Source organism: Nothoprocta perdicaria, unplaced genomic scaffold, assembly GCF_003342845.1.
Source record: "Nothoprocta perdicaria isolate Ctin4 unplaced genomic scaffold, notPer1 scaffold_26, whole genome shotgun sequence".
NCBI classification, from domain to species: domain Eukaryota; kingdom Metazoa; phylum Chordata; class Aves; order Tinamiformes; family Tinamidae; genus Nothoprocta; species Nothoprocta perdicaria.
Genome location: NW_020455488.1, coordinates 5,624,712 through 5,640,139, shown reverse-complemented (window position 1 = coordinate 5,640,139; position 15,428 = coordinate 5,624,712). Strand labels below are relative to the sequence as shown.

General features: G+C 59.5%; 1 protein-coding gene across 1 annotated transcript in view; it reads right to left on the bottom strand.

Annotated features, from left to right (window-relative positions):
- Positions 1 to 15,381, bottom strand: part of FRMD5 (FERM domain containing 5) — a 46,693-nt gene extending 31,312 nt beyond the window's left edge. The window contains exon 1 of the mRNA XM_026040534.1: positions 15,272 to 15,381. Coding sequence (XP_025896319.1) covers positions 15,272 to 15,373 — 102 coding nt within the window. The 5' untranslated portion in view covers positions 15,374 to 15,381. The remainder of the gene's footprint in view (positions 1 to 15,271) is intronic.
- Positions 15,382 to 15,428: the final 47 nt, after the last annotated feature.

The window sequence follows — 15,428 nt, the reverse complement described above, 5'->3', positions numbered from 1 at the left end:
TGTACCCATTGGGAGCCGGGATCAAAGCGTGCACGGGAGCCGGGATCAAACCACATGTGGGAGCCGGGATCAAACGGCACTCACTGTGCTCATCGGGAGCCGGGATCAAACCGCCCACAGATAACTGTGGTGCAGGCAGAGCAGCCTGGCGAGCGCGATTCCCTCGCCCAGCCGGGGCTGCYGCTACCCCAAGCCTCCCACGTCTGTGTTTCCAACGCGCCTCTCTCTTGATTTGGGTTTGCAGCCCCGGGCTCACGGGCCGGCCCGACGGCGCCGTGCAGCCCATCAGACGYGCGCGGCCGCTGCCCCCGCTGCTCTTTGGTGGCTCGGGGCCGCGTCGGGAATAAAGCGCTCACCCTCGGCTCTGGATTTCAGGAAATAAAAGGAAGAAAAATGACTTGGGCTGGCGTGCAGCTTCACTTCTAAAGGTTGGCTGGGATAATATCAGGAGACGCACAGGGAGCGATGCATCCATCATCTCCGCAAGGCCTTTCTTTTGCCTGTGGGTTTAATGCTTCAAMATATATATTCATTTAAATGCAAATTTCTAGCTTCACCTGAGACCCAACAAAAGCTTTTGCCGAAATTATCATTTCCTCTCCACTCCTCTGTGTTTTCTTCTGCAAATCGGAGCCCTGCGGGCTGACATGGGGCCCGGTGYGCTCCGGTGGGAGCGGGAGCCGGAGCCGGGAAGCGGCAGAGGCGGGAGCAGAGCGGGGCTGCTCCCTAGGCCCAGGCCGGGTTGCAGGTCTAAGGAAGGCGCCTTCTCACCCGGCTCCTGTCCAGCACCCAGTGCTGGGAACCACCAGGACGCTCACTCGTCCGCCACGGGATTTTCCACTTCTTCTCCTCCTCTGGGTTTGCACGGATGCAGCCGCAGCCTCGGGCTGGCAGCTGCTCCCTGCACCCCGCTCAGGCCTAGGAAAGGCCAGGCCGAGCCCAGCGCTGCAGCCCAGCGTCACCCGCGACCTTCCGCGCCAACCCGCGAGGGCAAAAAGGCCCTCTCGGCGGTAGCGCGTGACGGGGGAACGGTTATGCGGGCTGACATCTTCCCTGCAAACCCCCACGGGAAACGGGGCCCTCMTATTGGCAGAAAGGCGCCAAAAACATGTCAGGAGCCGCCGGGCACGTGGGAGCGCAAAGGCACGGAGAGGAGCRCAGGGAAGGGCAGCGGCTTTGCAGGCAAAGGCGGCGCGGAAGGGCCTGAGCACGTTCTCCCGGTCGCTCCCGTGCCGCAGTGTCCGCAGGAACGTCCCCCTCCTCACAGTGCCAGGCCCAGTGCATCCAGAGCCCGGCACAGGGCAAATCCCACCCGTGGGCACGAAAGCCACGGATGCCAAACCACATTCCTGCAAACACCAGCCAGGGCCCGATGGCTCCTCCTCTGTCCAAGTCTACAAAAAGCTGGATCCGAAGGGCAGAATCGGAAGCACAGATTCAGTGGATCTGAAGGATTACTGGAATACAAACTAATCTGATTTTCTCTGCAACAAAAACACAACCGAGGGAGTAGTGAACACCAAAGTGCATCCCAGAATCCGCGCAGAACACAAACAAATCTGCAATTACCCACTGCTGTTTGCACGAAAGGCACAAAGTCAAAGCCAGCGGTGACACAGGAGCTGCTCTGCAGACCAGCACGGACCCTGGAGAAGTCTGATAAAGTCACAAACACAGCCCAATGCGGAGATCAAGAGCCATTTCAAATACGGGAGGAGAGAAAACATGACGAAACCGCTCTTCACAGCACACAGTACTGGAAATACATGGAAAACTTTCCCAGGATCAGCGAGGAACAGTTTGCAAGAGAAATCACTAGAAGGGCTGCGCTGCTATCAGAGCTCGAGACGGCTCCACCAAGGCGCTGCCTTTGCACCCAGGAGCACAGCTGCAAGGAGCACATCCCAAACTCGGCTCTGCCTTTAAAACCTCCAGTAAAATGAGGGCAACGACCCGGGGCTGTTCCTGGGGAGAATGGCAAAGGAAAGAAGTTGTTCATCATTAAAGGCTCAAAACCTACGTGCAAAGTGTCCGGGGGCTACGCCTGGTCCCCAGGCTGAGGCAGCACTTGCAGGAGATTCAAAGAACCTGGTGAGAAGCAGCAGCTCGGGGCAGAGCCTCTTCATTGCTTTAAAGTGTCCCGAGCTGCAGCCCTGCCTTGGGGCGCAACGAGGCGCTAAGGAAGCCCCAGCTCCCGTCCTGTCCCCAGCACCTCCTCCTGCTGAGCTGCAGCCCCAATCACTCATGCTAAAAAGGCCCCTCAACCCTCCTCGGCGATATTTACCTCTCCTAATTAAAGATGGCAATAATAAACATGAAATACAGGGGAAACACGGATTTTAATAAATACCGCCTCGGGGAGCCACTGCGTCCTAGTGAGTCAAGCTGGAAGCACTTAATATCAGCCGTGGCGCAGCTACCCAATTAAAACAATATACTGCCACATAAAAGCAATATTAAAAATAATTACCACAAGTTAGCCCTGGGTGGGACCGCAAGGCCCGCGTGGATGTGAGGGGCTCCGCGGAGCCCRAGGCGGCTCCGGGGCCAGCCCGCGGCCGGAGCGATCCCAGCAGTGACCACAGGGWTCCGTGGCCGCTCCGAGCAGGTCGGAGCTCCTGCTTTGCAATCAGTCACGGAACAGCAGCATTTGACATGAAAAACGTGAAAACAGGATCCTGCCAATAAAGGGAAGGGCTGCAGCGTCCGCAGGGGCTGCCACGGGCCTTCCCGCCCGGCCACGCAGCGGAACAGGGAAGCGCTGCGAGGAGCAACATTGCTGCTGGCAAAGGGAGGCTAACGGCAGCTCTGGAAACAGGGACCCCTCCAAAACCACCTGATTTTGTCCATGAGGAGTACAACAAATCGGTTAATAAAGGCAGCAGCATTGATTTAATATAGTTAGACTTGCGGGAGATGTTTAAGCTCGTATCGCATGACATCCTCATTAAAAATGGGAACRACACAAAACCAGCGTGGGACACAAATGGATTAAAAGGTGACTAAATGTCTGAAATGGGATTACAGCACTGATGTAGTCRAGCGGGTGTTTCTAGCAGGGCTCTTCCACGGAACTGCTCTTCCTCCTGAGGGTTTTTCTACCAAGCAGGTACAAGAAGACACCGAAGGCCCATGAAGTAGCATCAAGGCCCCTTTTCCCAGAGGATAACGACACCCACATGCTCCCTGGCATCAGGGTCGCATTGTTTTTATTGCAAATCTGCTCCTTTTCCAATTTCCCTTTTCTGATTTCCTGGAGCTCTTGTCCTGCCCCTTGGGGCAGGTTACAGTGAAAGAGGTCTGTGGTCAAAGCCGGAGCAGAGATTTTACCATCGCAAGAGGTGAAACCAGAGGAAAGGGCGGGGAGGGCTCGGGATGGACCCAGAGGACGCAGTGCTGCTCAGGACSGCGGTGCAACGCGCCTGGACGCCACCCTGTGCCACATGCTCTGGGTGTCCCTGCTGGTCCCTTCCAACCTCAACCATCCTGTGAGTGTGTGATTCTGTGCAACACGGCCACCGCGCTGCAAGCTCCAGCTGTGCCGCGGCCCCGAGTTGCGCCAGGGAGCCCTGCATGTCCCGCTATCGCAACCGGGGAGCCCTGTGAACCCCGATGTTGGCACCGCCAGCGCATCCCCGTGGGCTTGCAGCACCGCGGGCGCCCGTCTCGCGGCGCCGCCGCTGCTCATCTCGCCCTGCACCGCCGGGTCAGCGTGGGCGCACGCAGCGCGAGCGCGGGCAGCACCGCCCGGCGCTGGGCAAGGCTGGAGGCTGCCGGCTTCAAGAGCTATTTTCCATCTTGCCAAAACGCAGCCGCCCGTGAGKCAGCATCAAACACCAACCTGGAGACTCAGCACACGAAACAAATGCTCCGCAGCTTTGCCCTTGCAGCAGCCGACGGCTCCGTCCCGTGCCCGTGTCCTCGCAGGCTCCGTGCCCAGGCCTTGCTCTTTGAGTCTGAATCTCAGCAGCCACTTCCCAACGCCAGAAGGACCCTTCCCCATGCGTATCCTCATCCCCGGGGACATTCCCTATTCCCACACAATGCTGGGTTATCGACCACTGCCCAAGAGAGGGCTGTGTGGATGACAATGCCCATCTCTCCATTTCCCGCCTTTACTTTGGCATTTCACCTCCAACTCTGCATTTCTTCACTCGTTGTCTTTCAGGTTTCACTGATGAGCAGTGCAAAAGCAGTGAATACTCAGCAAAAGTTGAGCTTGTGTTTCCTCCTGCAACTTGGTGGCAAGCTGCAATGTCACAGCTCCCCTTGACACAGGGCACATCACAGGAGAGCTCCTCTATATGCACAAGCAGGAGGCTCTCTTGGGGTAAAACAGATTTTTTCAGCTCCACGAACAACAGAATAGCCAAGAAGCTCATTCCTCACTAGCTTTTCTCCATCTTCTTTGCCGGGGCTCCTGCAGGCTCCACCCAGCCCTGAGCTCCACGGAGCTTTGTGCTGGTCTGAACCTCTACGTTCACGCACGTCTCAAAGATGAAAACGAAGCTTTCCCTAAATCACRCTTAAAACCACTTGTGGAGATGAAGGTTGTTGAATACGCAGGGTAACGATGCTCCCTGTTCTGGCTCCACATGCAGACGATGGCACAGAGCCTGCGCTGGGCTGGGCATCGCTTCCGAAATCCCAYGTGCCCGAGGAGACACCCGGCCACACGGCCCTGCGCACCGGGGCGGGCGGCAGCTGCGCAGAGCACGGGAGAGCTCGTGGCAGGCAAACACCAGCGGCTCCGCATGAAGGAGGACCCCACATTCCCAGCACCGCCGGTTCTCGCCGCGGTGCTCCCGCGCCGCGGTGCCGGCTCCCGCGCAAGGGCACCGCTCGCTGCTCACTCTGGCCGTCGCCGTTTCGCAGCCCTCCGCTCTCGGCTCGCCTGCCAGCACTGAGCGGCGATGCCAGCGGCGCCGCGGCGCTGCTCTCCCRCAGCTGAGACCACAAGATCCTCCCGTTATTTATTCCCCAATAACATATGGCCACTCGCAGTAACTGCGCACTAAGCGGTGTTTTTAAAACAGCTCTACTCCATCTTGCACAAACCTTTATTATCCATCAGTGGCACAGATTATTATTTATCGGTTCTTCTGCTCCACCGCAGAAGCCCGTTAAATGGGAATGCCAAGAAATGCTCTTCAGTGATGAACTTACCTTATAGTTACTCTTAATGCTCATCATTATTTTATTGTTATTAGCACTGCAGCCTGTGCGTAGCCCACGGGAAGGGGCAGTGCAGGCAGGACGGCTTCGCAGCCACGCACTGCCCGCTCTTGTCTCCTCTTGCACGTGGGCACGAAGGAGACAAGCCCTGGCCCCTCTAGCAGAGGAAAATAAAGCACAAATGGGGGCAATAACATGTAAATGTTATCGCTTGCAAGGGCAATGGTTGCACTGGGCAATCACAATGTGCAGCGCATGCATTAAACCAGCAGCTCCTGATGAAACCAGGCCATGGCTTTGGGGTAACTTGAACCGGACACAGAGCCTAAGCCAAAGTCTCCCTCGTGTCCTTGCTRAACGCCTTCCCGACTGGGTGACACTTTTGTTAAGAATATCAGGCTACGCACCTAGTGCCACACCACCCGACTTGAGCTCGRAACAGTATTGTGGGGACCAAGGGCGATGAACAACCCACTTAATATCTGGTATCCTCCCAAATCCCTCCACCTTCCTGCACGTGATTGGGCAGACCAAACTTCTTAAATTACATTTTCTGGACTTCAAAACTTTTTCTATGCTTTGTGCAATAATCACTTCCRTGACTGCTAAAACTCATCTCTTAGTGCCTCTTCATGAATATCCTAACTTAAATGTCTGTGTCTGAGCAGTAAAAGGGCTTAGGAAAGGATCTAGAGGCTAAGGCAAATGGCCTGATCTCCGGCAGAAGAAAAGCGTAACTTCCCAGGCCCTTGTCCCCTGCTCCCCTTGCTCCCCTTGGCCCTCGCAGGCAGCCGGGCTCTCTCCTTTGCTGCAGCTGCGAGGATCTGCCTGCCGAGATCAGTGCCCTTAAACGAGRTCCTCCCTATGCTGCCATCCCCGGAGACAGCGTCAGGCGCCCCAAACTGCACGTGCAACAGCTTGCACGGAGAACACCGGAGCGCTGACGTCCTGGAAGGTGACCTGGCAGGGGCTGGGGAGGGCAGGGCGCGCGTCGGGCCGGCGCACGCGGTTCTGAGGGGCGCTGCAGAACACGCACGTGCTTCCGGAGGACCTCACACAAACCACACGTCCTTCAAAGGGCGCTGCAAGAAACACACAGGCACTTCCAAAGGGCCCTGCAACAAACACACAGGCACTTCCAAAGGGCCCTGCAAGAAACACCCGCTTGGATGCAGCCCTGTGCCACGTGCTCTAGGTGACCCTGCGTGAGCAGGGGGGTTGGACTCGATGACCTCTGAGGTCCCTTCCAACCTTCGGCATTCTATGATTCTGTGATTCTATGATTCTATGAAACACACAGGCACTTCCAAAGGGCACTGCAAGAAATGCATCAGTTTGCAAAGGGCACTGCAAGAAACGCATGTGATTCCAAAGAGGGCTGCAAGAATCACACACGCTCCCGGAGCAAATAACCTCGGCTTTCTCCAACACCCGCTGACTGGTCTGCTTGCAAGCACCGCTGAGGGTGATACGAGAAGAGGCAAARGGGATATTTGCAGCTCACCCACCTTGGAGGCATCCTCTTAATGCATAGTTACAATCAACACCGTGACCCTCCCAGCAGACAACACTAACAAACCACTCTCATTTATTTTCCCCTGCGCTCGGACATCCTGCCAGGCTCTGAGCAACAAACTGAGACCTTGCAGTGCAAACCCCTCTGCTSTGCACCCCGAGCTCTGGGGGGAGAAGGGCTCGGCACGAATACAATTATTAACTGCACACGACAATATGGAAATTTGGCGCCACGGGCAACAGGGCTGCAGATGCCCCAGATTCGGCTCATGCTGGCTACCGCTGTACAAATATCTCAGTGGACAGCCACGAGTATTTTCATGCCAGCGTGACATCGTGCGCAAGCGTGTCACATTGCTGCATGTCACCCCGACGCTGGGGACGAGCCCCGCTTCCCACCAAGGTGAAGAGCAGCCCATTTCCTTGGCTGAACCGGGACACAAGAGTGCAAGGTCTTGGAGAAGAATTTCCATTTTGTCCAGCCCAGCTCTGCCCAGTGCAACCCARGCTACCCGCAAAGCCCACCCGGGCTGCCAGCACGGAGCAGAACCTGGTGCACGGTCCACAGGCGGCGTGTCCCCAAATGTCACCGCATGGCTCAAGGCCCATGCCCCTTTGCTCACGGTGGGGACCTGCAGGAGCCCGGGGGGGTTTGTTCCTGCTGCCGATGGGGCTCCAGCCCCACGGACGGTGCCTTGACGAGGCTGCAGCRGCCAGCGACGCRTTTCTTTGTTTTTACAGATTTTTTTCTTGGAGGCATTTGCAGATGCTCAACGAGCCGCACGGAGAAGCGGCTGAGCAGAGCGGCCCCGGGCGCCGCACGTGGCGCGGGCAGCCGAGCCGGCCCCGCGTCGGAACCGAGCCGGCCCCGCGTCGGAACCGAGCCGGCCCCGCGTCGGAACCGAGCCGGCCCCGCGTCGGAACCGAGCCCCTGGGAGCGGGACGGGGCCGGGCCCCTGAGCGGTCAGCACCCACCTCACCGGGAATAGTGCCAAGTTCCAGCAAACAGCGCTCCGAGTCCTTAATTCCAACAACTAGCACTCAAATTCCCTAATTCCAAGTAAATGTGTTAAATGGCAGAACGAATGCACTTGGGCACATCTGTGCGCAGGGGACACTCACACTCCGCGTCACCGGAGCCACCTGCGCCAGCGCTGGCTCAAAGCGCCTAAGCCAGGCTTAGCAGTGGAGGAAAMGCAGCCAAAGGGCCGTGTTCACCTTCACATTAAGAGGTGTAAAGAAATGTGGGAATCTCATTTTGCTCCAGAAAGCCCTTATCCCGCAGGATCCTGCTGGGGTCTCCAGTGCTGTTGGGCGAACGCCAAGTCACACCACGCGGGTCAGCGGTGCCGAAACAGCCTCTCCCTGCAGCCCCCGGCACGTGCGGGCCTCTGGGGAGCCCCTCCGGCCCCGCTCCCAAGGGCGGCGTGTGCATCGAGGGCGCTTTTTGCCATGCCCCTTTCCCAGGAAAAAGGGTGGTGGGAGCAGYGGGACGAGGAGGGGATGGGCAGGAGCCTCTGTCCCTTCAGGAAACGCTGTGGCACGGGCTGGGCAGAACAGGGTGCAGGAGGGAAAGGGCGAGGGAAGGAAAGAGAGAGTGGGAGTGAGCAGCAACAAGGGGCAAGGGGAGGCTGGCTCTGCACCCAAGGGAGCTGYGGGATGGAGCAGGGAGCCGCGGGACGGAGCAGGGAGCCGCAGGATGGAGCAGGGAGCGCTCCCGGGGCTGCCGCCTGCTCCTTGCCGTGTCCTGCTGCTCTCTCTAGGAAAACCTGGAGCGCATTTGCGCCGGGGGCGAGCGAAGCTCCGAGCTAAGTGCTCTGCGCTGCCGGCAATTCCCGCCGTGCCCACGCGCCCGCCCAACCCCGTTAACTATTAACACCAGGACGGCCCTGGCACCAGCTGGGCCCCGCTCCGCGCGCCCGYGAGGGGCCGCAGCCGGTCCCACCACGCGCCCCGCTCCGTCCCGCCGCGGGCAACGGGCCCGGGCACACCGAGAGCTTTGGGAACGTGCTGCCCGGACCCACAGCCCAGCTCCCCAAGGGTGCCCTGGCACCCGCAGCCTCGGCCAGCAAAGCTGCAGCCTGGGGACACAGCGAGGGGACACGGGCAGCACCAGAGCGCCCAGGTGACGCTGACGAGCGAGGCGGCTCAGCGGGTGTGGATAAGAGCAGCACTCGCGCTCCCGCGCAAGGCCATTTATTYCAGGGAAGGAAACACCGGTGTCGGGCTGTGGCTCCGGTGGCGGCGGCGCTGCACGTGGCCGGCCAGGAGGGACGGGGACGTCGGCCCCAGCCCCAGCGAGCGCACGGGAGCGGAGCTGGAGCCGGAGCAAGCGCAGCGCAGGGGCCCCAGGGAAGCAGGTCAGCGAGAGGAGCACATTTTAGCTGGCAATTTGTTCAACTAAATTTTTCAAAGCCACGGAATGAGCTGGAGATGAAGCTGGTCGCAGCTCCCCTCCCGGGCAAAGTGAGCGGACAGGGAAGGGGCTGCTGGATGAGGCCGGGCCAGGAAGGCAGCACCAGGAGCTGCCAGCACTCGGCAGGATCGAGAGCCRCAAGGGCTTTCTCATTAACCACCACCCTTAGCACCATTGTCCCGATGGTGCCCGTCCTGCTACGGACATCCAAGGCCCCGCTCTGCGCCCTGGGAGCTGGGTCCTTCCATGCATCAAGCAACGTGCCTGTTAACGTGACCATGGGCACCATCTCACCGTGACCCCCAAGGAGCCTCCACGGGAGCCTGTGCACRCACGTGCCATGGGGACACCCTGGGGCACACAGTGGGTGCCTGGGAGCAAGGGGAGCAGCGCCGGCAGAGCGCTCCATCCATGCGTGCCCTCGCTCCCACGGAACGTGCGCTTGGAGCTCGGCCCRCGGCCCCGAGCGCGGCTGCCGCCCGAGCGCCGGGCGAAGAGAGGCCGCTTTGTGCGGGGACACTGGGGCTTTGTGCCCGGGGCGGCCGCGCGGACGGGTCATCGGCCGCTCCGGCTGCGTCACCCGCGTGCTCCAACGCCTCCGAATCCCGCCGGCTCCCTCCCCCTCCCGCTTTCTCTGTTCTGCTCCAAAGCAGGAGAATCCTCAGCAGCTCCACATGGGCACTGCCAAGTCAGTAGATCCAACGCGGGGCCTCCGAAAAGCTCCGGCTCATCAGAGCCGCCAGGGAAGCTGGGCTGCTCAAACCAGCCCGGGRGACCCACGTGGGGCTCCTGCCTCGTCAGGAACACCAGAATTCAGAGGAAATGGGAGAGCCTTGGAGTGTCCTGCCCACGATGCATCTCCACCGACCCACATGGACAGGCATGCAGGAGACGCAGTGACAAGGAGGTGCCAGCGAAGCGCGCAGCCTCGTGCAGCGGGGCAGAGATGGARACACGGGTCCTCGGCACCAGGCACGGGGTGGCCGGAGCCACCCGACGTCCAAGTGCTAAAGCGGCACCATTGACACCACTGTGGGCCTCGGTGCAGGGACAAGGGCCGGTGGCCACAGCAGGACGGACCCCGGGTCACCACCAAAACCACCATCTCCAGAAGGTCACGCTCTGGGCACCCCAAACAGGGAGGTTTTCTGGCACCACAGGCAGGGCTGGACGGGCGGAGCGGCCGCGAGGGCCAGGAGGAGGATCAAGAGGATCGTGTCCTCCGGGGGCCGGTCCTGGGGTGGGACCCCAKGTCCAGCCTTTCATCACCACTGCACAGAGAAGACGCACGCCGGGACCTGCACCTATCCCTAGCCCAGGCCACTGAGATGGGAGCTGCAGTGAAACCCAGGGAGACAATGGCACAGGATGAAGAGCTTCCCTACCTCCTCGTTAGCACTAATTACTGCTGCCGCCTGGCACCAGGCGAGGGGCTGAGATGTGCAAGAGCCCAAGAAAAGCCGAAGGTTTGGCGCCRTGGCCTGCAAGCGCCGTGTGCCCGTGCCCAGGAGGCAGCGCGACCCACGCGTCCTCCCCTTGGCGCCCGCTGCCCCGCGGCGCCCGCTGCCCCATGGCACCCGCTCCAGCGCAGCTTGACGATACTCGGGGAGGAAGGAGGTGCTGGATTTGCCTCCTCTCCCTCCGTCCCGCTGTCAATCCCTGCGGCAGYGACGCTCGCAGGGGTCAGAGCGCCCTGCAAAGCCCCAGCTTCCCAGGCCCGTGCACCCCTCTCCAGTAATTAATTACCCCCAAGGTAATTAATTACCTTGCCACCCCATCCCGGCCTTGGCAGAGGGACAGCAATCACACAGGAGACCCACCGAGGAGCTAAACGGCACAGATGGAGGCAAGGGAGTCACCCCGGATCRGGGCTCCTCATCCCCCGTGCTGGCTCCCACTGGGTGCCCAGGGGCTGGGAGCCTCTGCCCTTCCTCCTCCTCCTCCTCCCTGTCCCTCCGGCTGCCCCCGTATTCTCCCTTGCAGCGTCCAGCGGTCCCAGGACCCCCGGGGCTGCAGAGCCCAAATGCGTCCTGTTCTCCCTGCACGTTTCCCCAGGAAACCCAGCACCGGCTGCAGCCAAAAATATTAGTCAGCACGATACGCAGCACAATGTTAATGAGAACTAAATTGATTCATGAAAACTACCTGCTCAGCAGGTTATTAGCTGTTTTTCAAAGATAACTACGTTGGGTCCTGGCATTGTTTCCAGTCCTTGTATGCAGTCCTTACCAGGAGTTAAGTCCATAGGYAACAGATCATTAGAGCCAGGATGAACCACCCGCTCCGCCCGTCCTCGGCGCCCTCCACAGCTCCAGGGCAGCTTAATCAATGGTAGTAATTTTTTTATTAAGGGAAATTTCACACGGGCAGCTAGACAGATATTAACTTGGGGATCACAGCTTATATACCAAGCCAGCAGCCAGCATGGTTTGAAGCAGCTGTGCTGCAAATCCCTGGAAAACCAGGAAAATCCTGGGACACGGGACTGGCCCCGCTGCAGCTGCAGGCTTTGGTAACAGGCACCAAGCAGCCAAAACCTCTCTTTCCAGCTGCAGCACTGAGCAGGTTTTGACACCCAAGATTAACTAGTTAATCCCCATGCACGAAGCTGCCGGTGGAAGGTTAAACCAGGCACCAGTCGGGACGTGCACTGGGATGCTCAACGGTGCAGAGAGCCGGAGCTCTTGGGCCTGAAAGCGGCGTTTTCTGTAATGCCCGAGCAGAAAACAGGGTCCTGCCAGGGTCCCCAGCGCAGGACACACTCGCGCAAAGACCCTCCAGCCTCTCCTTCCCTGAGGATCCCCCAGCCGCCGACCTCGGATCCAGCGCCCGGCAGCTTCCAGGGATGGAGCAGCAGGAGGGAGCCGGGCACCGGGGCAGGGCAGCGCTCCCGGGGCACCAGCAGCTGCTGCCTCCACCCACAAAAAGACGATTTCACCCCATTTTCACCCCGTCCCTCCACAGAGGGTGAGCAGGAGGCAGGACGATGGCATCGCACGTTCTGCATGTGCATGGAACAAGCCGCATTCCCCACCGGGACCAGCCGCATTCCCCACCGGGACCAGCCGCGCTCCTCGTGGTCTCCGCCAGCCCGGAGGAGCCTGCAGCCGCTCCTGCCCCGTGTCCCCCTCTCCCACACCAGACACAGGGACGTCTCCATGCGTGCCGCCTGTGGGAGATTGCATTCCGGTTTCAGTTATTTCCTACAAGCAAAACTCTTTAAAAATAGATAAAGCTGTCTAATAGCAAGCTTTCTGCTTTCTAGAGATGCCAACAGAGAGGCTCAAGGAGCTGGCAGCACCGTGCCCCACATCCATGCCCCATCCTCACACATATCCATATCCCAATCCCTATCCCAATCCACACACGCATGCAGAGGTGCCAGGCAAGAGCCGCTTTTACAACAGCTGCTTCAACAGCCTTGCAGACACATCCAGACCCGCAATGTGAAGATGCCTCCGTAACGGCTGTGCTCATTTACGTAGGAAATTTTCCAAATAAAAGAATTTGACCTGAACCCCCTTATTTGCAGGAGTGACTTCAAAGCTTTTGGCAAATAAATAACCCCAGGGGGTTGATCCCAATGGAGCGGCAGTGCCAGCAGCTTCGCTCGGGCTCCTCCACAGCAGCGCCAGCTCCTGCCCAGTATCACTAACCCTCCATCGGAGCAAACAAACCCAGCACAGCTTTCCCGAGGGCAAATCCTGCCTGCTCCCCAGCCTTCCAGGGCACGGTGCTGCAAAGTGGCCTTTTCCGCATTTTCCCCATATATTTCCCCCTGGAGTGCCAGGCTGCCGGGCAAACCCGGTCAGGGACGTTCCTGTTCATGCTCCAGGATGCTTGGCAGACACRGTCAGAAAGCAAGGCCAGGAAGCTGGTGGAAAATGGGCATTTTTGGCCGCTGAAGGAGCAGTGGGAAACGCTCACCATGGGTGTCAGGACAACCCACACCTCTCCGATAAAACAGGAGTCGGGTGCCAGAGCTCTTAGCGATCCCACCAGCTGCTCCATGAACTTTCAGCTTCATGCGGTAGCCGGGATTGCTGCGCAGGAGCCTGGCGAGCACCTTTCTTGTTCGTCCTGGTCCGAGGTCASAGATTGCTGTGTTTTGAACCCGCAAAACCTTCTGTTTATTTTCCCACATCTCCAGTTCCTGCAGCACGGCTGCTTTCCCAAAGGAAGAGCGACCGCCTGCCCAGAGGCGGCTGGAGCACCGGGCAGCTGCGCATCCCCAGCCTCGCGCGCTGCCGCTGCCGGCAGCGATTCCAGGTGCTCCCCGGAGCAGCCGCTCGCTCCGATGGAAGCGCGAGGCAGAACCCTGGCCCTGTCCAGGGCACCCGCTTTGGCCCGTTGCTGAACAAAAACCGCAGTTCTGGTAAATCATTCCTTGTTTGTGCTTGGCATCAGGGAGCACAAAGCGGAGCCTGCTCCTCCTGCGCCAGGGAGCCAGAATACYGCAGGCGGCAGATCTATACATCAGCATGTATAGAAATGACTGTGGCGGAGGAGATCATGCATGGATGCACAGCAGTCGGCTGCCAGGAATGGCATCCCAAGATGGGAAGCCCTTGGGAATTGCCTCCGCGCCTGGACCAGGCACTGGGGAACGGGAGCAGGGATGAAGGATGCACCTGCGCCCCGCTTTGGCCCTGGAGCAGCACCAAGGCAAACTTGGATAATCAAACAAAAAAGGCTTTATTTAGAGGCAAAATCACSACGATCCCCTCCGCAGGCCCTTCCCAAGCACGGCGGAGGTTATCGCTGCTGGCGAGCTCGGCCAGCGCTTTCGGCTGGGGGTAAATGAGAGCTCTGCACATTGCGCCCCTCCATGAGGGGTCTGCTCCCACCAGAGCCCACGGAGCCAGCGGAGCCCACGGAGCCGAGGCGGGCGGCGTGAGCAGTACCGCAGGCAAAAGCCACCGCTCACGCTTTGGATCGTTTCGCTGTGTTTAAGTAAAAATAGAAATATGTAAATTGGAACCAAGAGGCTTGGAACCCGCCGAGACAAAGGGAGGCTACAGTTGGGAGCAAGACGTGCGAAATCGCTGCGCTCGTAAGGGAATGACCTTCAAAACTCATTCACTGCTCCTCGMCGCTACGTCGACAGTGATTTTCCCACTCGCGAGACATTATACATTCCTGCTATGTCCGCTTTAATTTTGCATGGGCTATAAATACTTTGCTTATAAGGCAGCACGGAAGCAAAAGGAAACAAACGCTTAACTGTGGTAACCTTGCTCGCGAGGGGAACTCGAGACGGTTCTCTCTACCTTAAGCCATGCATACTAAACACCAGCATCCACTATTTACTATGCTAAACATAAGATAAGTCACTGCAATACGTGATCAAGCAGCATTTCCTCTTAAAAAATTGGCACACAGAATAAAGACACCTTATTAAACTCTAGTAAGGACAGAATATCCAGATTTTTCTAAATGGCATTGCCAACACTTTTGCTCTCCTAAACCACATTTTCCCACTTAATCTGTATTAAAAACAGCCTCCAAGAGGCAAATTAGTTCTGCTTATGCAAACTAAGCCAGGTTGCCATTAGAGCTGTTTACTGGGTCACACTTTACAACCCAGGATGGGGAGGCCGGGGGGAGGCGGCGGCGTTGGCACCTTCGCGGGTATTTGCACAAAACACCCCATCTCCCCACCGCGGAGCGGCTCCGCGCACACACGACGGAGCCTCCCGGGCTGCAGCCGCCCCCGCAGCCGGGGCTGCCCGCAGCGCGGGGGCCGCTCCGGAGCCGCGGGCGGAGCACGGGGGGCAGCGACGCGTCCCGGCCCTTGGCTCCAAACTCTGCGCTGGATCCTCCCTCGGCCACAGGCTGGAGCGGAGCCAGCCGGTACCGGCAGCAAGCGGTGGTGAGGGCTGGCTGTGCGGGTGTGCGGCGTGCGGGTGCCAGCAGCAGCACCTTGCAGGGATGGCTGTAACGGAGCCAACAGCAGCCGCCGATGCCCTGCGCTGCCGCCGGCCCCGGCCCCCGCGAGCCGGCCGGGGCGCGAGCGGGTGCCGCTCCGCCGAGTTGGGGCTCTCTGTTGTTGTTGTCTTCCCGCAAGAGCCCGCGCGGCTCCGCGCTGCCCGCGGGCGGCTCCGCGCCGGGAGGGGACGGCGCGGCGCGGCGCGGGGCTGCCTTTGTTCGCGGGGCCGCGCTCACCTGGATGGTGCAGCTGTACTCGCTGTCGTCCAGCAGCCGCACGGTGCAGTTGTACTCGCGCTCCAGGCTCCTGCTGCTGCCGCTCATCCACCTGCTCAGCATCTTCCCGGGCCGCGCGCGCGGAGCCGGCCGAGCCCCCGCTCACATCGCGCACGCG